The sequence below is a fragment of the Streptopelia decaocto genome, assembly GCF_964273445.1.
Source record: "Streptopelia decaocto genome assembly, chromosome: 13".
Lineage (NCBI taxonomy): Eukaryota > Metazoa > Chordata > Aves > Columbiformes > Columbidae > Streptopelia > Streptopelia decaocto.
Genome location: NC_138668.1, coordinates 7,536,864 through 7,560,408, shown reverse-complemented (window position 1 = coordinate 7,560,408; position 23,545 = coordinate 7,536,864). Strand labels below are relative to the sequence as shown.

At 43.5% G+C, this 23,545-nt stretch overlaps 2 protein-coding genes across 4 annotated transcripts in view; one reads left to right on the top strand and one right to left on the bottom strand.

Moving 5' to 3' along the window:
• Positions 1 to 8,779, top strand: part of POLR3E (RNA polymerase III subunit E) — a 30,469-nt gene extending 21,690 nt beyond the window's left edge. For all 3 annotated transcript variants that reach the window (XM_082064574.1, XM_082064573.1, XM_082064575.1), the window contains exons 19-21: positions 3,497 to 3,574; positions 4,475 to 4,600; positions 6,636 to 8,779. In XM_082064574.1, coding sequence (XP_081920700.1) covers positions 3,497 to 3,574; positions 4,475 to 4,600; positions 6,636 to 6,692 — 261 coding nt within the window. In that variant the 3' untranslated portion in view covers positions 6,693 to 8,779. The remainder of the gene's footprint in view (positions 1 to 3,496; positions 3,575 to 4,474; positions 4,601 to 6,635) is intronic.
• Positions 8,780 to 8,923: 144 nt separating this feature from the next.
• On the bottom strand, positions 8,924 to 23,013 carry CDR2 (cerebellar degeneration related protein 2). The gene is made up of 5 exons (XM_082064576.1): positions 22,705 to 23,013; positions 17,497 to 17,609; positions 12,941 to 13,089; positions 12,506 to 12,670; positions 8,924 to 11,330 (listed from the first exon to the last, which is right to left on the bottom strand). Exons 1-5 carry the CDS (start codon positions 22,781 to 22,783, stop codon positions 10,463 to 10,465), a joined length of 1,374 nt encoding a protein of 457 aa, XP_081920702.1. The 5' UTR covers positions 22,784 to 23,013; the 3' UTR covers positions 8,924 to 10,462.
• Between the last annotated feature and the right edge of the window lie 532 nt (positions 23,014 to 23,545).

Below are 23,545 nucleotides of genomic sequence, written 5' to 3'. Positions count from 1 at the left end.
ACTTGTTTGCTTTGGAAGTTCTGGGATTTTCGAAATTATTACATCCACTCTTTGATTGAAGGCTGTGAGGAGTGAAAGTAGGATAGTTTCTTTTTCTGAAAAAAATCCCCACCAAAATAAAATCCTCCTGAAGAGAGGTGGTTGGGAGCTTCCTTCTGTCTGGAAAACCCTGTCACAGGAGACCTGCAGAGGTATAGAAGTGGTCACTGGAACATTTCTTGCTAGAGGTCTGCTAAGCCAAAATTTGCTGCACAACCTGAGATCTTGTAGAGGAGCCTGTGTAAGCCTGTGCTGTTACCAGCTATGTAAATCACTAGCCCCAAGCCTCCCCCCAGTGCTCTGTGCAGATGGCAAAGGTGCCAGGGCTGGTTTTATTCTTTGCATGGGCTCATACACTTTGGTATTTCTTGATTGTTCCCCTGGACAATTTTGTCAGAACCCAGCCGGGGTGCCAGAGCTCGGGGAAAGCCTGGAGGGTTGTTTAGTGTGGGATTTCGTAGTTGCTCATTAGTTTTCTGTAATTGAAAGTGCTTTGGTGATAAAAATCAATGATCTGAGGTAATTAAAATGATGTTCTGTGGGGGGCGAAGACACTCTTGGCTTCCACGCTGCCCTATTATAGAAAACATGTTGCTGAAGATGGCAATTGAAACCATAGCAGGAGAACGTAGGATTTATGATAAAGCTGACTGACTGCACCCAGTGTATGAGAACCTGTGTTTGTGGAGAGCCAGAGGAGATGCTGCTCCATGTGCAGGTGAGGCTGTGGGGATGGCTGCAGGGTGCTGTGCTTGCAGCGCTTTGTTTTGTCCTTGGGTGGGAGGGAAGAGCACACGTAAGGAAACAGCGAATCCAAGCGCGTTGTGCTGCTCCTGGGCGGCAGAGGCGCCTCGGCCGGCGCCAGCACTGCGTGTGTCTGGAGCTCGCGTGGGCCGAGCCTGCGTCCAGCCCCACGGGAAACGTTTGCACGGGAATCTGGTTTCTGAGTCTCTGCACCCATTCCCCACGGACCGGTGGGGTACGCCCGCTCCCTCCCCATGGGCTGCGGAGCAGCAAGGTTCTGCCCACATCTGGAGGATATTTTCGAGGCATCAGGAAATGATGTAACCGCTGCCGGTGTCCCGCCTGGCGAGGGTGACAGGATGGGAACGCAGCCCCGTCCTTACCGTGAGCCTTTTGGGGCAGTGCCGCTGCCAGGCTCCCGGGGAGGTACGCTCAGCAGTTTACCTGGAGGACTATTCCAGTTGAAAAGGTTTTGTTTTCTGGCAGACTCAGCCTCTTTCAGTCTGGTTCAGCTATAATGCGAGGCTGCCTGGCAGGGGCTATTTTTAGGGTGTGCTCAGTGCTTGAGTGAGACACAGCCCAAAGCCAAGGGCTCCTCCCCGACAGCTTCTGTTTTAACGTGGCAGCCCCGAGGACCTGGGGCAGCAGTTCATCTCCTGCAAGCCCTACATTAGCTCTGAGGCCTTAGAGCAGGATGAGGCACAGGAGAAATCTCTTAAAGCAGGATTTTAAGGCAGTAGAGAGCTGTTTTGAGGTGAGGCTGGAGAGATCGAGATAGCGAACATAAAGTGGCAAAAGGACAGGGGATGGCAGGACAGCGAAGCTGTTGGCACACAGCGGTGTCTCTGAAGAGCTGCTGACGGCATTTCCCGCTCCTGTGGCCGGGCTGTGTGACAGCAGGCGAGCAGGGTGCTGTGGGCACTCGTGTTTGTGACAGTTGGCAGAGTAAGGCTGGACAAGAGGAGGAGATTCGGTGGGGTTTTCTTCCCAAATATTGTGTTGGTTTGGAAGCCGTTTCCTCGCAGAATGGCTGGATGAGCACAGCTGCATTTCAGCCGTGTGGCGGAGGCAGGAGGCGTTTGCGCTCTGGTCTGTGTTGAGCGAGGTGGCTCTGGCTGGGCACTCTGGTGCCCTGCACTCACCTTTCCTGCGGCTGCTTTTCTTGGAGGGAAGCTGAAAGATTCGATATTATCTGTCCTGAAAGCATACAAGAGATAGCATTCCTCAAAAGCAAGTGTCCTTAGGAGAACAGAACTATGCCAGGTGTTGCAAGCCTAATAAACCTGAACTCTGGCTCTAAACCAAGTGTGAAAACCTTGTTATAGTCCAGGCATTTGGACCAACGTGAGAGCCAAAGCTGCTGATCCCGCCAGGCAGCTCCCACTCGACAAAACTCTTCCCCTTTGCAATAAGATCAGAGGCAAAGCGTGAAAGGCTAGGCTGATCTTCCACTCTGCGGTGCGCTAGTCTTTTGGTGTGTTGTAAGGGAGGCTGGGAAGAAAGGTTTGGGTTGTACCAGCAGCCGGGATAGAGGGATGCTGGAACAATCGGGGCTGGCTTGTTAGCTTTTCATAGATGATTGATTTAGGTCATCTGGGCGGTTAGCGAGGAATAAATTGTCTCTTCTGTCTGTCACTAACGTGTCAGGAGTGAAGGCGCATTCCAGCATCACTCGTTAGTCACTGCTCCAACAAGAAATGTTAAGGCAAATGGATGGTACTTTACTTTTTTAGGAGCTTGGGGTATAGAAGGGAAGCAGTTGTGTTCCTTTGTGTGTGCCAGGGTTTGAGGCCTCTGTCTCACAAAAAAAACCCCAAATGTATTTTTTGAGCTTGGCACATGGGGGGAAAAAATTCAAACAAAACCACTTCATTTTTGGAGCCTGAAATGAGCACGTGTCTTGTTCATTGTCTGTCAGTGTTCAGTCTTCTGGGGTCCTGTAGTCTGCACTGAAACAGAGATGACGAACACAGCAGAAGTACGGTGCTCGTCAGTAATGCGGACTTGGGATTAGTGAAGCAGATAAATACAGTATAGAGTTTGAATCTCTAAAACCTGCCACAGTAAATGTAAAAACCTCCAGAAAGACCCTGCAATGCACATGGTGCTCCCAGCTGAATACTGCTCTGGGTGGTGTGGAAGCAGATACTGCTGACAGGATAAATCTAGACATCTTGTCGTGAAATACTGGCAAAGGTCCAAGCCCTGGGATTGTTCTTCTGCTGTGTGGTGGTTGTCCACTGTCCAAGGGAACTGTCCCCATGCTAAATTCATAGGGTCCCAGTGTGCCCAGCAGTTCCTTTTAAAGCTCTGAACTGGTTGTTGGTGTGCCAGACGGGGCCCATGGTGCAGGGGTGGGTGACCCCCCTGTCACCAGAAGCACCGATCAGCTGTGACCCGGGTGTATCAAGGCACGCACCCATAGTTAGCCCCTCGTTAATTTGGGGTCTGTGCCACAGGATCAGCCAGCAGGACGGGTTTGATACGGATCCTGTGTGTTGAAGCCATTGGGCCTGGGTGAAGGTGTCAGCAGGACAGGCCGTGCCTGAGCGCAGTCACCCCTTCGAGTGGGGAGTGGGACAGCAGCTTATGTTGTTCCAGCAGTTCTCATTACACGGCAGTGACATTTTTCATTCAGTAATAGGTGCCCAGGGATACTGTATCATAGAACTCATTAAATAGAAGGTTATTTTTAACAGCCTCTTGTTCTCAGTTTCCTCCACAGACTGCTGCTTCACCAGATGAACTAAAGGTCTATGCACTTTGGGAAGCTGGTGACACTTATGATCAGGTAGACATAAAAATAAGTTACATTCCTAAATAGATGTTTATTGGCATTGTTTAGATTTGTGTTTCTGGAACTGGTACAGCAGGCAGTTTTCCTCTTTCCCCATTGAAGTGTCTGGTTTTCAATACCAACCTTTTTCCAGCTGAGAGGGAGCTCTGAGCCCACAGCGTGGTCATTCCTGTGTCAGGACAACACAGTGTGTTGGTAATGCATGTCAGGAACTGGCTCAGTGGAATATAAATAATTTTGGACCTGTGAGGAGAAAGAGGGCTCCAACGCAGACCTCACTCCAGATCCAGTCAATTTTTCTTTTAATGATAATGCAACATGCACCAGAGGTGAAATGATGTTGTTACCTCATGTATCTGTTTATACTTAGAACAGAAAATGATGATGGCATATGTGAACATCTCCTGAGTTTTAATTGCTATCACAGTAAATGAAGTGAAAGGGAAGGTGCCTAACAAAATGTGAATGGACAATGTAAATCCTGTGTCCATTATCTAAATAAATTTTTATAGGAAAGACTCATGCATTGCTTTAGAGAAAAATGTATCCAGCCTCCTGGCTGGAGCGAACCACATGAACTCCTATGGAAGCATTAGAGAGGAATATGTTGCAGCCCCTTCTTCAGCATGTTCTTGTGCCTCTGGAGGTGCCGCAGGCCAGACAGGTGCAGGTGCAGGTCTGGCCGGGGGTGCAGAGGTCCCCGCAGAGCCCGCAGGGGCTGGGGCGCTGCCGGAGAGCAGATTGTAGGGGACGGCTTCAGGATTACGAAGCAAGAATCCTCTCATGTAGTTCTGTGAAGGTTTTGTACAGTCTAAGGCACGTACAGTTTTGATATATAGAAAGACGGGAGTAATTGTTGTTCTTTTTGTACTTATGATGCGTTTTGTTTTAAAGCATCGCCAAGTTTTGCTTGAAATATTTTCGAAAAATTATCGAGTGCGCAGGAACGTCATCCAGAATCAGTTGAGTCAAGAATGTGGGGAAGATCTAAACAAGCAGGAGGTGGATAGAGTGTTAAAGGTAAGTTTCTGTTCTATTTTGGGTTTGATCCAATGAATACGTGAATTTTTAATGCTTAATTTGAGCAAAGGATCATATTTTTACCTTGAACTAACAAATTATAAGCATGGTAGAACAATTGTTATTGGAATGCGGACAGAGCTTGTTTTTTAGCTTGTTTTCTTAAAAATACGCTTGTCTCATGCCACCTTTTTTCTCTCCAAGGAGTAGCAATTTTGATGCATGTTTGTTTTGTATTATTGCAATAAATCTTTATTTGTCATCTTGGACCAGCAGAGAATAGAGTATCGTAGAAGTGACACTTCAGAGTTATTTTTAAATAACGTGGAGTTAGACATGACGGAGGTGGGAGGGCTCTGCGCAGCCTGCTGAGCCTGCGGGCTGACTGCTGCTGGGTAATGCTGAAGAGCACAGTGCCACATGTTCAGAAGGAAACGCATTTCATTGCGTAGCAGGACGTGCAGCAGTGTACGGAGCAAAACCGTAGCCAAAACAAGCAGGCAAAGTAGTAGTTAACACGTTTCCTTGTGAAAGTTTATTTGAATCCTTTCATCTCTGTCTTTGAAGGTACACCATTTACTTGCTAAAGAAGTTTAAGGTACAGACCACACAGGCCATGATCAACAGGCTTTCAAAGCCATGCAGGATGGCTGAGTAGAAAGTTGCCAATTAATGTAATACTTTTAATAGTTGTGCTGGGCCTCTGCTCACTGTCACCCACTTGAGTAAGACAAGTGTTTAAGTACTTTATTACATTGGGATCTGAAAAGGGAGTAATAGCATATTTGAAAAATTACAGATCTGTTGCTGTGATAAGAAGCAAACTGGTCTTGCTTGAAAGAACCTGGTGGTCTTAGCGTTAAAATAAGCTCAGACATTTTACCTGCCAGACAGTATTTCACATGGCTCGCCTGTGCTGGAAGGTTTGTTAAATGACTAGATTAGCTCAAATATCAGCTCTCCTGGAACATCCAGACAATTTACTGGCATTAGTTTTTCATGATGCTGTTGCTATTTTACAGATAACCTATTTCTAGAAAAAAAGACCTTGCCCAAATAAACTGGGTAGTTGACGTACGTCACTAAGTCATGGTGTGACCAGCCTCATGTTGTGTCAGGCTTCTTCGCCTTGAATGCATTTGTCACCAAAGTGACATTATCTCTGTTTCTGAAATAAATGTTAGAAGTATGATTTAATGAATTAGGAAGATTCGCTGGCAGCTTTAAACCATGAGAGATTGTATTCCTCTTTGAATGAAATTGGATTTTTTGACTGCTATTTCCCCATCCGCGTGTGCTCCTTTTTCATACACAGAGGAACAGGCTGACAGGGTTCGTATTTTTGCATCTGCAGATCAAGTCTGCAAACCATGTTTCTAGCTTCCATGCTTAATTTCTTATTTGCTTTTGTGATGTGCAAGTCCCAAGACTTCAGGAGAAAAAGATATTTTTCCCTTTAGTCTCCAGAGCATGGGTTGTGTCGCAGTACTCGAGCTGGGGTTGAATTACCTAAAGGGGGGCTGGGAGCAAAAGAAAGAGAAGCCACTAGCTTAGAGCTCGAGGGACTTGGTGCTCATCTAATAGAAATAAGAAAATGAACCACAAGAAAACCCGTTTACTGAAGTCCTTTGCTGTGTGCTTACCCACTACAAGCTTAGCAGACGTGTGGTCAGAATGCCAGAGCACAGTCCTGAAGTTTGACAGTTCATGGTCGCAGAACGTTGTTTCTGAAAAGGCTTCAGATGTGGCCGCTGCCCTCACTCTGAGCTTCAGCCGCTGTTCACCCCTCAGTTCCCTTGTCCTCACCCCTCCCCGCAACCTGTCCTCCGTTGCTGCCACTTCATTGCTTGTCCTCCTTATGGTCTCTCAACCTTCCCCCTCTTGTGTTTGTCATCTTCATTTAAGCTGTGTGGTCTTCAGGGTGCATTCGTGCTCTCTTGTGCACTGGAGGGAGACTCTTGTTATCGATCACATTTGTTGTCCCAAAGCCAGACGGTGGTTCCTGAGACCTGACAGACTTTCCTGTTCTCCCCAGGACTGCTGTGTGAGCTACGGTGGAATGTGGTATCTTAAGGGGACGGTGCAGTCCTGACAGCGGTGGTAGCGGTTTCTTTACTTCAAGGGATCTCCAGGACGAAAGAGGAAACCTGAAGTGGGCAGCACAGAGTAACGCCGCAGCCTGGGGAGCGTGGGGCAGGATCTGACCCGCTCAGGGGCACGTGGGCATTGCAGACGGACGGTCACCGACACCCCGGCACGCTCACGCGCCTGTTTGCACGGGCGCCTGGGTGCAGGGGCAGCGAGGAAGACAATGTGGGACCCTGTCTGCAGCCTGATGAATCTGGGATTTCTAGTGTATTTCAATTCTTGTTCTGTTTCATTATAAGAAAATAAAACGATATACTGACACAGACATGATGGAAAATCATGGTCTAATACTTTATTTTGTAAGTAATGCCAATAAATTAATTTGTTTACAAACATCCCAGTTTTTGTTAAATATCTAGATGCTCACACTCTGGTCTGAGCAGTGTAGTAGCCCTTACAGCCCTTGTTCATCATATTCATGGAAATGCCAGGACAGGGAGCGCGGAACAAAATCTCTGTCTCTGTACTCCATAGCAACCGTTCTCACCTCTTCTCTGTGAAATGAGTTATTTGGAACGTACCTCCCTTTGAAACAGATGTGGAACAACTATGGGATTTCTTTTATTGGTGTGGGGTTTGTTTGAGGGATTTTTTTGCAGTACTGTATGCAAATGCAGCAAGGTAAGTAACTGAGTGCAACCTCTGGAAAGCATCCAGCTGTAGTTATCAACATGGCAACAGTGTAAAACCTCTATTTTGTGTAATGTTTTTAATAAAATTTTATCTTGAAGGTCAATTCTACCTGCCTTGTATTTGTCCAAGAAGAAGTGGAAGCTGCACCTACTCCTTTTATAGCCTGAGGGCTTACAGAGGAAGGAAATGTGAGGAATGTTTTAGTAGGGCTCCGAGGTAGATAGTAAACTGCTTTACATCATTCTGCTCACATCATGTTCTTCAGGAGTACCAGAGGGAGCTGGCTCAGGGCCTGTGGCACAAGGTACAGTAACTGATCTCTTTGTTACAGCTTTATCACGGAAGCTTAGCTGCACTAAGATAAGGAATATCTCACTGTAAGTAAGTGTTGTAGAACATGGTTACTTTACTGTTTGTGCTCTTTGCTATAATTTCCATCACATGAGGAGCTCAGGGCGATTCTATTAATTTCATCTACTTAATGCTCAGAAAAGGCTGAGTTGTTGACTAAAATAAGCAGATTAAGGTAGTTAATCCCGATAAGACTGGCTAAGAATATTGTTACCATACTTACGGCATTTCACATTTCTGTGGAAAATACCTATTTTTAAACTGCTAAAACTCTACCTTAATTAACAATCTAGTGCAGTTTATTAACTAACTACATAAGTATGACTGGGAGGTGGTTTAAGTTCAGGCAGCTTTTGCAGCCTTTGTCCTGGTCCCTGACACAGCCCTGCTGCCGTAGTGTCACCTATGGCTGCATCTGGGAAGCTTGTCCCTGGGAAAGCCACAGTGTGAGAGAAGGTAGGAAAGAAGAACCCAGCCGTGGAGCTTTTTATTGCACAATATGTACAATTCAAAGTACAGTACAGCCAGCACTTAGCAATGGCACATGTAGTCGAGGGGACGTGACATTACAGAACAATCAATTAGTTCTGTGGAAATCTAGGAACATTTTTCATACTTTTAAAGCGTAAAAACTGTATATGTGAAAGTGCTCTAAATTAACCAACGGTAATACACCATAAAGATCACCCACGTTACCAAAGATTCTGAGGTGCTTTTACATGTCTTCTGGTCCAGCAGTGTGGGTTGCCCTTCCCCTAAAGTGGTGCGGACTATTAGCAGTAGATCATTTGTGACTAACAGTGTCGTGCTTTTCTCACGCAAGGTTACTGCTTTCCAGTATCTGAATTGGGGCAGAGCTCCAGGTGATGAGGATACAAGTGCTGGGGAAACCATGACCACACAGTTAACCTGATGGCACAACAGCAGCTTTTCTGCCTTGTTTGTGTCCCCCTCCTTTTTGAACAGCACTGACAAACACCACAACCAGGAAGAGAGAGTTCCCTCTGGATTTCTATCCCAGACATATCCTTTCCTATTTAGTGTAACCTTTTTAAAATGCAAATTTAATGGGAACTCCATCTAAGCTGTGCAGGAAAGATGGCAAGACTAGATAACAGAGGTGCCATCTGTGCTGTTGCTGTTTCCTGCTTAGCACAAATGGGCATAACAACTACTACTTAGACATGTAGCTTGACTGGATTATTTATTTGCTTAGAAAAAATATTCACAAGATTCAGATTCCCATTCTTAAATAACTTTCAGAATGCAATACATGTTTTAGAGAAACTATCACAATATTAAGTCTTAGACTGCAACTGAGGGACAACTATACACCAACTCGGCAGGGTACAACGTAAGGCAGACAGACCTGCAACAGCAGCAGCTGAGCTAAAGCTGAGAAATTGTCGACATTCTGTGTCAGCCCTTTGGTATAACAGCAGCTCCAACAGGCAGTAAGCTGATTCCCGAGAACCACTGACCACTTTAAGCTCTGAGACCCTTTGTGAGGAAAAGGACATCGCCTCTCGTTGCACCTTCCCCCCACACCACCTCTTAGGCTTTGTGTTCTTGACACTTTGAAGCAGTTTTAAAGAACATTTTAATCCACATTCTTTGTTTTTCAGAATTTAAATACATAAGAATTATGACTAGGGAGTGGAGAAGGAGAGAAAGAACACGAGCGTGGTGCCTTGTTTTCGGTAGGATCCATTCTGGCAGCGTTGTGTCCATCCACCCACCCCCAGGCAGCATGGACACTCAGGCTGATACTGGAATCAACAGCCAAACCAGTATGATAAGGTTTTACCAGGCCCTTCTCCTTCAAGCACTTGGACTTCGTGGTATGTAAGACTAAAAGCTATTCCACTACGTCAATGCTACCGCTAAAGTTAAATAGCTACACCGCAACTTTCTATCTTCTTACCAAATACACATACAAATGTACTTTGCAGACATTCCACCAAAGAACAGTAGGTCCCAAATAACATACATAGTCAATTCACAGTATCTTGCCTTAAGACAAAGTGCCCTACGTACGAAACCATACCTAGAAAGCCACACAAACTTTACATCAAATCTTTTCTTAGTAGGCAGACATCTATATAAATCTGTGGGAGAGTTTAGTGCACGTAAAAACGTGGTTTTAGCTTAACCAAAGCACAGTGCAAGCTGCTGTGCCAGCTCTCTGCTCCCTGCCAAAGCAAGCTCAACTAGACAGCTGCCTTCATTCTCCAGAATCAAGGAGAGGCTGCCCATGAAGCTGGTCAGGGGCTTTGTTTTTGTTCATCTTCTACACGGATGAAGTTACAGGGCTAGAGCATCACCTGCCAACCAAAGGAAAGCTTTAGTCTGATTCCTTTGAGAAGTACAGTACAGATTTCTTAGCACTGTTATTTCTGAAGCGGACTAAGGAAACTAGTGTCAGTTACTGCTCTGGCCGGAGATTAAGTGTGGTATAAAGTAGCAGTCCAGCTCTGATATTTGTTCACTTTACAACCACTAGTTGTGTGACAGTGCTAAACAACATTAAATCTATTGCTACATAGGTATAGGGAAACTAGTGGGTAACTAAGTAGCTTGTTAACTACAGGTCTACAAGCCAATTCAAAACATTCGTTCCGAGTGCTCAAGAAATACATCCATATCGGGGGCTTCTGACATTTGTGTGTTGTTTTTCCCCTTCTTGACTAACAGTCATCAACCAAAAATGGATAATCAGTGTGTCCAATGTTATGGCTGAGAGAAGAGAGACTTGTACTTAGCTCTGTGTTCATCTATTTCTTCTTTTGTTTTTCTGATACAGCTAAAAATTTCCTTGAAGAGTGCTTTATATTCAGGAGGAGGATTTGTTGGAGAGTCACTTAGCTCCACATTTGTGCATTCTTCAGTGTTAGCTGCAAGATCACACTGGGTATTCCCCATATCTAGGTCTTTGGAATACTGCTTCAGCGTTTGTACAGCCTTGTGTTTCAAAGAATCTTCATCCATTTGACACTTCTTCAACAGCTCCTCATACTTCACTTTCAGAGCGTTATACTGAGCGTCGACTTCATTAAGCACAGAGATTCCTCGCTGCTTCACAGCTTCAGCTCTCCTAATGCAGGTTTCTTCATGGCCCCTTAGAATGTCTCCCCCTGCAGCGCTGCTTAGGAAAGTTTCACTGCTGCTCCGTTTCAGCGCCTTCTTCTCGAGCTCCGATACAGTCAGAAGTCCATCGTCTGCCGGGCTCTGACCAAGCTCCCTTTCTAAAGATTCCTTGAATGAAATGAAAAAGGATTCTGGCACCAATTTCTCTGCATTATGGAATGTGTTTTCAGACTGAAGTATTTGTCGCATTTCAGCCACTTCCACTTCTAACTCCTCTGCACGAGCCCGATATAAGTCTGTATCAACAAGCCTCTGTTCGAGGTCACAGTTTTCTTTTACCATAAGACTATATTCCTCTTCCATTCTTATCCTCTTCTCTTTTTCTAGGTTAAGTTGGGCTTGCAGAACTGTAACTGCCTTTTTGAGGTTCTCATTTTCTTCTTCTAGAGGACTTAGCTGACTATCCATTGAGGTAATCTTTTCTGCAAACACGTGATCATAAACAAAGTACCTGCAGAAACAAAAGTAAGTTTTATCAAATGTAGGAAGTACAGCTGCCCACACCTTCTAAAGTCTTCTTGTCCTGGGTAACTAATGACAGATTTAAACTGTGTGCTAACACACCTCCAAGTATACATAGCGGTCATTTTACTAACCTATCAGTCCATTTAGTAATCAGAGTTTCTAAGTACTTATATGCCATCAAATCAAGCCTCCCAGCTCAAGCAGAATGGCAGCTTATTAACAGTTTCAAGTTACAGACAAGCTTATTCAATAACTAGACCTACAATTTAAGTTTAAATAAACATGCAATGCTTTCTGATGCTCAGATTTTTTTTTCTGCAGCATTCCAATCTGGTAACTTCTGTCACTTGATTGTGGAAACAAGCTTCAAAATTGACAAGGCAATTCTGTAGGCTGGTATTTCTACACGCCTTTGGCTGTTTGATGGAATCCACTTATTTTTGAGTTGTCAAGAAATAACACCTTTTTGGATATAGAGATTTATTCTCCATTCAGTGCTGAGGGCCCAGCCCCAAGAGCCTGCTCTGCCTGTCTGTGGAGGTGCCTCACTTATAAAATTACTTCCTAGGACTATATCTGGTCTGAGCTTTTACCCCAGGTGATTGTCCTGATGGGCATGCTAATGCAGTTCAGCTGGGTCAAACTGCTCTAGATTTAAAAAGCAGCCCACAGCTCCAGGCACCATTTTACCAGTTTAAGCATAATTTTCACTAGATTAAGTTCATGAAAGCTATTGCAGGTCTCCCACCTTCCTTGTCAAGAAAACATCCACAGACATCCAAGGAAAGAGTAAGTTACAGAAAGTATTTTGCATTTGGGATGTTAGTTTTTCAGATTCTGTGTGTGGGCTTTTATCAGACTGAAAAAAGTGGGGTGCGAATCGCTGTACGCTTTCTAGGCTACAATTTGATATGGTTGGAGACTTTGGGAAAGAACTTTCGAAGACAAAAAGCAGAACCTGCCATTTCTGTGGCACAAAGACTGGTGCAGTCTCAAAGTGTGGCAGCAGCTGTGGCAACACCACACAGTGCAGGTATTTGGCTACAACATTAGATGTTTTTCTGTTAGCTTGTTTGACATCTGTGCTTGTGTCTTAATGTTTAAAGCTTTGCTTAAAATAATTTCAATATCATATTTGCTATGCAAGGTAAAAAGTCTTACTGGCGAAGGTCATACAGCTCCTTCAAACAAGAGAAACTGTGCATTGATCTTGGCTGGTCAGATCTCTCATGGCTCATCCGACCTCGTCCAGACTTCTTCAGTTCTTCTACTTGTCGCTGCAGGTCATCTATGTGTGTTTGCAGATTTTCAATAGTCTCTGTCAAGCTAAAAAGGTGAAGGACTGCTGTTAAAACATTTGAGTGTTTAGTCAAGGACATGGGAATTTCTCATCCTCTTATATTGTAGTTTATTCTCTGAAGACTGCTCTTTGGACCCAAAAGACCTTTAAATAAAATTATCCTTTCAATTTAACAGTATTGTAGAACAACACTAGACAGAGACAGCCACCCAATAACTACACAAATACACTTGGACAGCTCTTTTTCATATTCTCAACTGGGGCTTGGGGAAGGGAGTCTAGTCTAAGTTCATTACCTTAATATCTTCTGTTGTGAAGCTCTACTTTCCGCAACTAGTTTTTGATTAGTGTCTTCTAGTTCTCTTGCTGTCACATCCAGCTGTTCATAGACTTTTGCATGCTGATCATTCATCTGACGCAGGAGCTCCACTTGCTTCGTGAGGTACTGCAAGACAGTATTGCTGTTACTCGTTTATACTTGAAGCATAAAGACAGGTCTACTACTCTGCATTTTTATTCACATTCATAGAGACACTGCTAAGTTTCAGAAATGCAGATTCCAGTGGTTGCTTTGGTAAATGCCTGGTTGTCTGGCGCTATCAGTAGCTCGGTTTGCCCTGTCACAGAGGTCAGCGCAGGCTGATCAAGCAGCCTGTTGTCCAGAGGGGCTGGTTTGGTTGTACAAGCCGTGTTCATCCAGCCCTGCTGCAGCTCGGCCAGCACCCAAACCTTCCGCCTTGGGCTGTCTGTCCTGCAGCCGTCCCTGACACAGCCATGGATCCAGGCTTCAAACAGCCCTTCTAAGAGCTGCAGTGGGCTACAACAGAAATGTTCCAACAGTGTTGACCCAATCATTTTCTTAGCACTAAAACTGAAATATTGGGTAGCATTATCCATAATTAACATTTCTTTTCAACTGACCAAAGTTTTTCCAGTCTGAAGCAGCACTACGTTCAGCAGAACAGAATTTAGGTTGTGGTTGCACTTAAGACAGTATGTGGGCTACTATGTGTCAGGAAGTAAAATCAAATTATTGAATTCAATCTATAATTACCCACATGGAGCTATTCCAGTTACTGTAACCCCCAAAAAAGTTCTCCTGCCAAAAACCCAACAACTCAACATGAAGTATTTCATTTTAATCCTCTTTAGTTTTACAATTAACAACACAGACCATCAAGTTTCTTGAATTATGTCAGAAAGCTTGGAATTCTCAGTCTAAGAGCAGTTAACAATCACCTACGGCTCTTAATACAAGTGTCTTATACTGTCCCACCCAGGATAGGGCTGATCCAATTCTAAAACTCCACACAGGAGTTTGCATCAGACTTGAACAAAAACCCCTAACCCTTTAAATCAGAAATACTTTGTTCTTACCTAGAATGTATTTCTTGCAATATATTCTGTATTACCACATGCTACTTACTGAAAAATAAACTTCCAGTAGGAACATCCAGCACACTTCTGGGCAGTTACTTCTCTTTACATAAGCCTGTTAGATACTCAAAAGTTCTAATATTCTACTTAACCTTTTACCTCATTAGAAGATTGATGGGTTTACATTTTAGGCAATTTAAGAACAGATAATAAGTTAATCTAGGACTAGTAACTGCTACATACAGACTCCTAGAAGAGCAACATGACAGCAGTTGGCCAGATCCTTTTGTGGCCTGTGTGCACATGACAGAGGATTTACACAAAAATAGTACGTGGATTAGCAGCAGAATCTCAATGTGACCCATTTCAGATTAACTTTCCCTATTGGTTATTCTCAGAAGGAGCTGGAGATCTTCAGATTTTCTTCAGCAGTACAAGTGTGGCTAAGCACAGAAACCAAGGCTTTGGTGCCGGAATTAGATGCTACCACTTACAACAATGGGCTTTTGCAGAAGTTTCAGATGAATGGAAGAGGTGAAGCACCATTTTCTCCACCTTGCATCTCCCAAATGTTCAGTGCTGGTGTCAAGTTGGCCTGGAATTATCAGGCCACCAAAACAAAGTATAGATGTGGTAATAAATGCTTTACAAGTTCACATTTATTCCAGCTCCCCTGTAACTGAGCACCTAACATGCAGCAGCAGTTGAGACTTGCTGCGTTCTCCCACATGATAAAAGGAGAGCGTAGGTATTTCTGAAGTCTGAGTGCTGAGAACATTCAGGCAGGAATAAAGCTGCCCTTTCAATCCAGCATTTATTACATCTATAATAATTAGTTAGTGGCACACGTGTCAGCACAGAGGTCAGATATAATGATCTAAGGCTGTAAAATACTTAATAAGTCACCATTTAATGTATTAGATGTAATCTTAAGCATCCCAAAGCCTTTGACCCTTCCCCTTCAGTGCAGATAACATAGTACTGTATTTCAGAATGATTTCTTAGCCAGTTTGGACTTTGCAACCTACAAGATATGAATTAATAGGAAAAAAACCCAAAGATTTACTCTGATACACTGTACTGAAAAAGCTAGCAAAAAATGCAGCAGCGTAGCACCAGGAACAGCTGCAAGATCACCTTTAGGTTACAGAGACATGCACTTGAAAATTAGGAAACACCAAGCATGGAGACTGGACATGCCACTTGCACACATATCCTGTGCAGTGGGGTCTCCTGCTTTCCCACAAAAGACAGAAATACAGGTTTGAAAATAACTGACTGAACTGCTTTTACCAGCTAAAAAGTACTGCACATTGCACACGCTAACTTCACTGGCATTTGTTTCAGTGAATTCACAGAATCACAGAATCGACCCTTATGCCAATAAGTTAATACATTCAGTTCTTCCATCATGAGGTTCTCTGTGTATTTGAAGAAGGGGTTCATTTGATTTTCCCAATATATGCTCCTACCCATGTTGGAAGAGAGGACGAAAGAGAAGAAATAGGTATCAGATAAAAGCTTTGAAAAGTAGCATTGCACAAGTCCTGATTTATTTTTTGATTGACTAAGCAAAGCAAGGTATCGAGAGAATAAATGAGTCTGTCACTGTCTGAGGTTATCTGAACATACAAGTACTTGACACTGGGACACATCAACTATAGATCACCACTGGAAGAACACCTGTGACCACGTCCTGCTGAGCTCTCTTATCTAGTCAATAAATGCTAACCCACCAAAAAAGCTTAAGCAAATAAACTGGCTTAAGCCAACAGGATATTACATCTTCAATGGCACTAGACTGTTTCTATGAATGAATGCAGCTTAGCAACAATATATTGTCCATATTTCAAGATAGCAATCAAATACATCTGCTGAAGGAGTAGCTACACTCAATGAGGCAGGTTAGTTACCTATTGCGAAGTTATGTTGTGTTATTTCAAAAGGTGTGTTGTAACTGTTGAACACTTCCTTAGACACGGTTGCTCATACCTTAAGTAGATCAGTATTTGTATAGCACCTTAAAGTGTTTGTCCTCTCTAAATCTTAAGAAATAATTAATCTTTTATAAAAAACATTAATGGCAATGAGATATTTTAAGTTTCTGCATTAAATACATTTCTTTGTAATGCTGTGCCACTAATATCAGTATCAGCTATTCCAACCACTGTATCACAGAATTAATAGAATAACAAAGATGACATTTAGCACATAATACAGGAAATAGCCAAAGTATCAGGTAGAAAGCAAAAATACCTTATAAAGAAAATAAAACCTGCACCCAGAAATTGTGCATGACCTAATAAAAATGCTGCATTTTTTGTTAACATGACTACTTTAAAGATACCTAGATATCTCTAAGTATTAAGCTTAGGATTCCTTAAATTACCTGTTACCACTCCAATTATACGTGTTTTAAGTCTTAAGTTGCAGCTGTACAAAAGCCACATACCATCTGTAACTGTGTAAGTACTGCTTGCACAAAAGAACTCGGATTTTGTAAAAATCTCATGTATACCAGTCACAGCCAGTTCTCTGTGACTCGCACCGAAACCAAACTGAAATGCTGACTACGTTTCCAATATGTTGTCAGTCAGCAAAGCACTGAATATTTAATAATTTAATTATTAGAGACCATGCATTGCCCTCTAATAGCTGGAAAAAAAATTCATTATGCTGACAAATGCTGGATCTGCAAGAACATGAGCAATACTGAAGCAGAAAAAAAAGGAAAATTGCCAAAAATGGCCAGATTTTTCCACAAAATAGCACAAAGACAAGTGGTTTTGAAAGGGTGGTTATGATTTTTTTTCCCCACCCTAGAAAATACAGAACAATATATCCACTACATCCTGTATTTAGATACTATTTTAGTGTTTGGCTTTGCCTTTTGTGTGTGTGTTTGGGTTTTTTTTTTGTTGTTGTTGCTTGTTGTTGTTGGGTTTTTATTGTTTGTTTCTTTTGTTTTTTAATGAAATAGACTTTAGTTTCCTTTACCACAGCTCAGTTTAGTGCAAGTATATAGCCTCAGATTTTTCGTATCTTTCCTGCACTTACTAGCATTTAAACTTCAGTATGGTAACAACTACCATTGTCATATAATGATTTAAATTATTAATTTATTCATCATCTAATTTAATGCCATTTTACCTGGTAAGATCAGCAAAGCTTAGCAATAAAATAACTGAAGTAACTTTTCTGTACAAAAAAGAAAAACACCCGTTATTTGGCATTAAACAAGCCAAATCCAACATAAAGCTTAATGGCACAAAGCTTCCAGTAATCAGACAAAAAGTTCTAACTATGATCAAGCCTATAGAGGTTCTCAGATTCTCAAAGTAGCAGAGGTAGTTAAACATTGTTGAGTATTTTTCTTTAAAGTATCCATCAGATGCCAAGAAATTCACATCTCAACTTATGTGCTGTTATGTTGCAGGTTTAGATGCTTTAACACTTGGATCCCACAAATATTTACCTCTATCTCCTGTAGTTGCTCTTGATTTGTTGCATACATTTGTTGTAAAGATTCTTCTAGTTCAGTGTTACGGTCCAGGAGTGTCTTCCCAAGCTCAGCAGCAAGGTGAAGATCTAAACAAAGAAATCATGTTTGCACTTAAGTTATAGAGCAAACAATACAATCTAATTTTAAGGTATTTTAAGCAAATACTCGAGGGGTATTTTTATTGCTGTTTTAACTGCTCTAAGTTACTTCCAGTACCCAAAAAGAAAGTTAGCTTACACTTAAATAGAACATTCATATGCCATCTAAAACACAAGTCAGCCCTAAAACCTAGAAGTTGCTCTTATTTAATGAATCTTCCTTAGTTTCTCCTTTGGTCCTTCAGCCACATAAAACATAAAAGGCCCTGTAAATGTTCATCAGGCTAAACCCAGCCCAAAGCTGATTGCCCTCTTAATTCATTTGCTGTTCTTCCCCACTGCCCTTTCACCGAGGAGCGCAGGTCATACTGGATCAAAGTGCTAAATGAAAGTTTCACATGCTTTTTATGGTGAAAAAAATAACATCAAAAGACATAACACTGCTAAAGAAATGTAGCTATTCTGCTTTTTGAGCTCATAAACCTAGGAGACAAGAATTGTTTTATGTGCTCCAAAACATCATTTTAAATGTCACTTGTTCTCAGGCACTTAATCTCAATTTCACTTCAGTCATCCTCGATCACCTCCAGGGTGCAGTGACTGTAGTTGTTTAAAATTAAGAAATAAGTCATCCGAACACTCAGTCTCCTTCTACAGGGAAGCTTGATATTTGTTCAACAGCATCAGTAGCGCTAGGTATTCTATATTCTGATGTTTAAAGACACGCGTAATTTAAAAGCGAACATAACGTGACAAAGCATCAATCTCGGTGTTATTGCTAAAATTGTAATTACTCTGTACAGGGATTACATGTTAAGAATGCAACAGGTTTCAAACCCTCTCATTTTCCACCTCCTTCCCATCACCTGGACCACGACCAGGTTGTCTCTCGCCTGCGTGCATACAACGTTGTTAGTTTTCACAAAGAACTAGCATCACCAATGGGAAGGAGACAGAAGAAAAGTCAAGAAAAATTTAGATTCACTTCAAGAAATTAATATACAAGAGACACGTATTGCGTCATCGGTAGTGGCAGCTAGACCAGAAAATACATTCCACTTTCATGTGATTAAGATGCCCTTGTTTTAACTTATCTCTTTCCTTCCTGCCCTTTCCCAATAATCTTATCAACTAGTTATTGTAACAGACAGAACACTGTTCCAAGATCGGTCTGCGCTAACCTTCAGTTTGGCAGCCTGTCCAAAACAATTACTCCACCTACATACAGAAGCCAAAGACCAAACTTGGACGTACAAGGACAAGTGAGTAGGAGCATTTGTCTATTAAGTTGTAGATGTCTAGTTCTGGCAAAACAACAGCTGTGGTATTCTTTACACATTCTTTACAGCTGCAGTGCATTTTTTCCTACCTTAAGGTCAGATTCTTAGAATAAATGCCACAAAAAATATTTAAAACAAGTTCCAGTGCATAGGAGCTCTTCACAGTTTGAGAAGATGTATGACCAGGAGCCACATGGCATACTGATCTCTGCTTAGGAGTTTATCCTCATACAGCTTTTTCATTGCAACACCACTTGTTAAGAAACAGAGCCTGTTCTAGAGCTGGGGTTTAAAGTATTTGGATAAGGAAACCTTGAAGTGTCCTGCTTAAGTTTTTCCCATTTTAAAACAGAGATTGCACCTTGTTTACCCATGGACAGAGTAACTCCCAGTCAACACCAAGCTGTTTGTTCCGTTGCATTACAGAATACTGTAGTCTTCAAATCCAGTGAATCTATCATCCCATTTAAACTGGAGTCCCAATTCACAAGTTCTCATACTACACAAATCTTTACTAGGAGCCACAATCTTTAAAGCTGGTCAACAATTCAAAGCAAAGACTAAACAGTGCATTCTTTTATTTTAATAGAGTAAGAGGTTTAGAGAGGATTTAGGATTACCTTAAAGATGTAATAAATAATGGAATTACTTGCTGCCATTTCCCTTCCCAAAGTGAAAGTTTGTTTTAATGTTTAAGTACATTTAGGAGTTGATAGTTTCATTCCTACATGCCCCCTCATCTACAAAACCAAGTAGCACGTACCACACAGTACTTTGAATACAATGTGAATAATAGAATTCATGTCATTATATTTACAGACTCATTCTGTTCATTAGAATGGCAGAAGCACAAATGAGCTACTATAAGAGAAGCATGCTCTTTTGTAATTAAGGCAATTTGTTTCTGAGCGGGAGAAGACAAATGGAAGAGCTCAGGAATATGCAATAAAACCCTAACCTCCTACCCCCAGAGAAAGCAAGAACTGAAACAATTGGACCTCTTCAAAAAATAAGAATTTGCTTTGCATCCATTTTTCTATATTGTTAAGTACCTATAACCCCTCTGAAGAGCAAATTTTAACAGCGAGATGTACAATATACCTGTGTTCTCCAGATACAGAAACAAAAGTTAATTTACATGTCTCTTAGAGTTGCTCTACAATACCAGATGCACCCAGCATTTTCTTTTGTAAATTTATGTTAAGTAACAGCTAGCTCTGTCACAGACATGCATTTTTTCCTTTTTACCAGGAAGATATAAGCAGAGAGGTTTTTAATAATGCAAACTGCATAGCGCAGATCTTAAGATCTTCATTTTAGTAAATCTGATCAGTTGTACGGGTGTGTAACAGCTCCATCAGAAATCCCCAAACCAAAACAAAACTTGAATGGTAGCTCCTCTGAGATGCTGAACAGCCCTCAGTTAGCAGCACTTCTCCACAATCTCTTCTGACAGTGTTACTATAATCGAGAAAAACAAAAAACCCACAACAGTACCGAAATCCTACTTTTTCATAATCCATCTAACAAAATGATACAGGGAATTTTCAATCTAAAATAAGCCTGTTGTTTTCAACAGCAAAAGTAGTACAAGATACGTAAGAAAGCCTGGCTGAAGTTTACTTGACTGTAAAATTAAACCCTTAATTTTTGTTACTTGCTTCATATTTCCTACTCCATGTTCAGATCACCCTCTGTTCTGTTAAAGAGACTAACAGCAAGATGTAAAAGAGCGGTCACAGACAATAATTCAAGTGTCAGCATACTGCAGCACAGCATGGATACTGCAGAAGGAAGGATGGCGGATCCCATCCTTAAAAGAATTCCATGAGCATTCTGTTTTCATGAACGGCATGCCAGAAAAGCCCACCTCCATTGTCAAGGCAAAAGCTTTTGGTGCATACAAAGACTGTCAAAGCTTTTCCAAAACCCTACCCTAACTTCAAGATTTAAAGACTGGCTGATTAGGTCTACAAGCTTGTTTCAGGGTGCCTCCTAATGTTTTACAACCTCAGTTTTCTCATAAACCTACTCAGTTTTTAAACGTGCACTGATTGTTTGATTTGTTGAAAAGATTAAAGAGACCTCGATAAGGAATCTTACTACTCTATTTACATACATTGGTATTGCTTAGTCTGAGGAGAAGGAAGAGTGTCTTTCAGACTTCAGGAATAAACTATAATAGAATATTTAAACAACATTCCTGTAAGGAATTTCTTCTTTGCATTTCAACTTGCCCATCAGTTTATTTTTCTCCTTTCCCTTTTGGCAAGGTTATTAGTCACTTCCGTTTAGGCTTGTAAAGAGATAATCCCCTTCAAAATGCACTAACCTCTAGAACGGAATACTGTTTCTCAAAAGCTCACATCAGAGAGAAAATTGTGATTATTTGACTCATTTTAATTAAAAAATGAAATTTAAAAACCCTCAATAAGGCAAGAAGTCAGTTGCTATACATTGTGAAGTCTCATTGTAGGTCTTCCACCCCATAAGTAGTTTTTACTACTGACGTAGTAAAGAGATTGCTAAATTTTGTCTTCAAATTTTCAGCTCTCTTCCCTTTGACAGCAAACTACAGATTCAAGATCTTATTTAAACTGATTGGCTTATATCTTAGAGCCATGAAAACATCTATTTCAAGCAAAGAGTATCTAAATACAGCCTTCAAACACCTATTTTATAGTCAAAGCATACAATTAGAGACCTATTCCTGTCTCAGAAAAAGTTTCTGCTGTCAGATCCCTGATCTCAGTGCAAAAAGCGCTTAGCTAGGAAGAGCTTTCAATAGTGTCTTTCTTTATGGTTTATAGTAAGGTAGCACCTACCAGTCCCAAGAACTAATGTTCTTCAATGTAAAAAGCCAAAGGCTGGAGCAAGTTTGCAGGGAGCCACTTCACAGCTATGAGCTGTCCTTTTAACACCAATTCAGGATTAATAACAAAAAGTAGAACTAAGTAAATACCAGTTGTAAATGCCACCGAGCGCTTAAGGAAATTGCACATTCTTTCCATATCGTGTCTGTAGAAGATTTTTAGTGTGATCATACTCGGTGCATTTCTGTGACTCCTCCCTCACTGGTGAAATGAGAACAGTATTTACCTCTTGCATGTGGCATTTTAAGACCTACTGATAGAATGACATACAGGAGCTGGGTACAAATAATTCAAACACATAGTGGAGTTGTGTATTTTAGGAAGAAAACTCAAAGTTTTTAATAATGGACCTGCACAGCTAATCGAACACAGCTACATTTGCAACTTCACCGACTGGAAGCCCTTATAAAAGGTTCAAAAGGACGCGATGCAGCATCCTGGCCGCTACTTCCAGCGCCCGCCCGAGCTGACGACGTCCCGACAAGGTGCAACTTTCCAGAGCCGCTGCCCTCCCTCCCCGCCGGGCGGAGAGCGACCCAGCACGCCTGAGCCGGGCTGCAGCAGCCCCTCCGTCAAACAAAGCCGGCTGCAGCCCGCAGCCACACCAGCGAGCCCCCTGCCTGCGCGCCCAGGGCGGTGGGAGCGCGGCCGGCAGGGCAGCCCGGGCTCCCGGCTACGACCGTGGCGGGGCGGCACAAGACCCGCCGCTCCGCGACCCTCGCCGGCGGCTTCTGCCCCCTCACGCCCTTCCCGCCGCCCCGCCCGAGCGCCCCGCGTCCCTCCGGGCTCCGCAGCGCCGTGGTGCCGGTGCCCCGCGCTGCCCGCCACCCCTTCCCCCGCCGACCCCCGCAGCGGCTGCCCGCGGCCCCTTCCCTCACACGCCCTCTTCGCCACGGCCCCTTCCCTCGCACGCCCCCCGCGCCGGCTCACCTTGCTGCAGGTCCTGCTGGTCGTACCAGGGCTCATCCTCGCGGATCTCGAACTCCTCCACCAGGCTGTCGGCCAGCATCGCGCCCCTTCCCTTCCCGGGGCGGCGGGAGGACGACGCGGCAGCGCCCACGCGAACGAGTCCCCTCACGCCCAGCGACGGCGAGGCAGGGCAAGCCGGCAGCCGCTCCTCTCCTTTAAAAGCCGCCTCCGGCCATTGCCGAGCGTTTCCGGACTTTGCCGAACCTCTCCCCCTTCTGGTCGGGCTGCGCGAAGCGACCGGCGGCAACGTGGCAAGCTACAGCCACCCGCCCACCGTCTCTCCGCGATTCAAACACAACACCCTCACCTCCCCTGCAGGCAGCCAATGGGAAGCCGTCTTGCGGACAGATCGAAAGGAGCCTGAGCCAATCACAAGGCGAATTCATGTTATGCCGCCAATGAGAGCGACGAGAAGGTGGACCCGGGCTAATGACACTCCGCCTCAGCAGGCAGCTGCGCAGCCTCCGGTTAGAGGAGGTGGGTTAGCGCCTGTGGAAGGGGCGGTGGTTGCTGTGGCTCCGAGGGGTTGATGGCGGGGAGCGCTTGCTGGGGGTTATTCCGGTGTGTCTGCGGCGAAGCAGAGCTGGTACAGCGGCGACTAGGCGTAGGGAAAGCTGTGGCTGCTAGCTGCCCCGTGCTGGGAGCCGCCGGGGTGCCTGTGAGGAGAGGCTCGGCCCCTGAGCCGCCCTTCCTCTCAGCCGCATCCCCTCACGCGCTGGCGCGCGGGAGCTGCCGCGGCTCCAGGCGGGCGTCGCCATCCTTGCGCCTCGCGTGCCTGTCGGTCAGCGCTTCTCTCATTTCC

Bases quoted from the DNA above. Each gene is read 5' to 3' on its own strand.
- CDR2 (XM_082064576.1), bottom strand. From the start codon at position 22,783: ATGCTGGCCGACAGCCTGGTGGAGGAGTTCGAGATCCGCGAGGATGAG. The intron at 17,610-22,704 runs GTGAGCCGGCGC...TTCTTTGTTTAG, and splicing joins CCAGCAGGACCTGCAGCAAG to ATCTTCACCTTGCTGCTGAG. The intron at 12,671-12,940 runs GTAATGAACTTA...TCACCTTTTTAG, and splicing joins TCACAACAGAAGATATTAAG to CTTGACAGAGACTATTGAAA.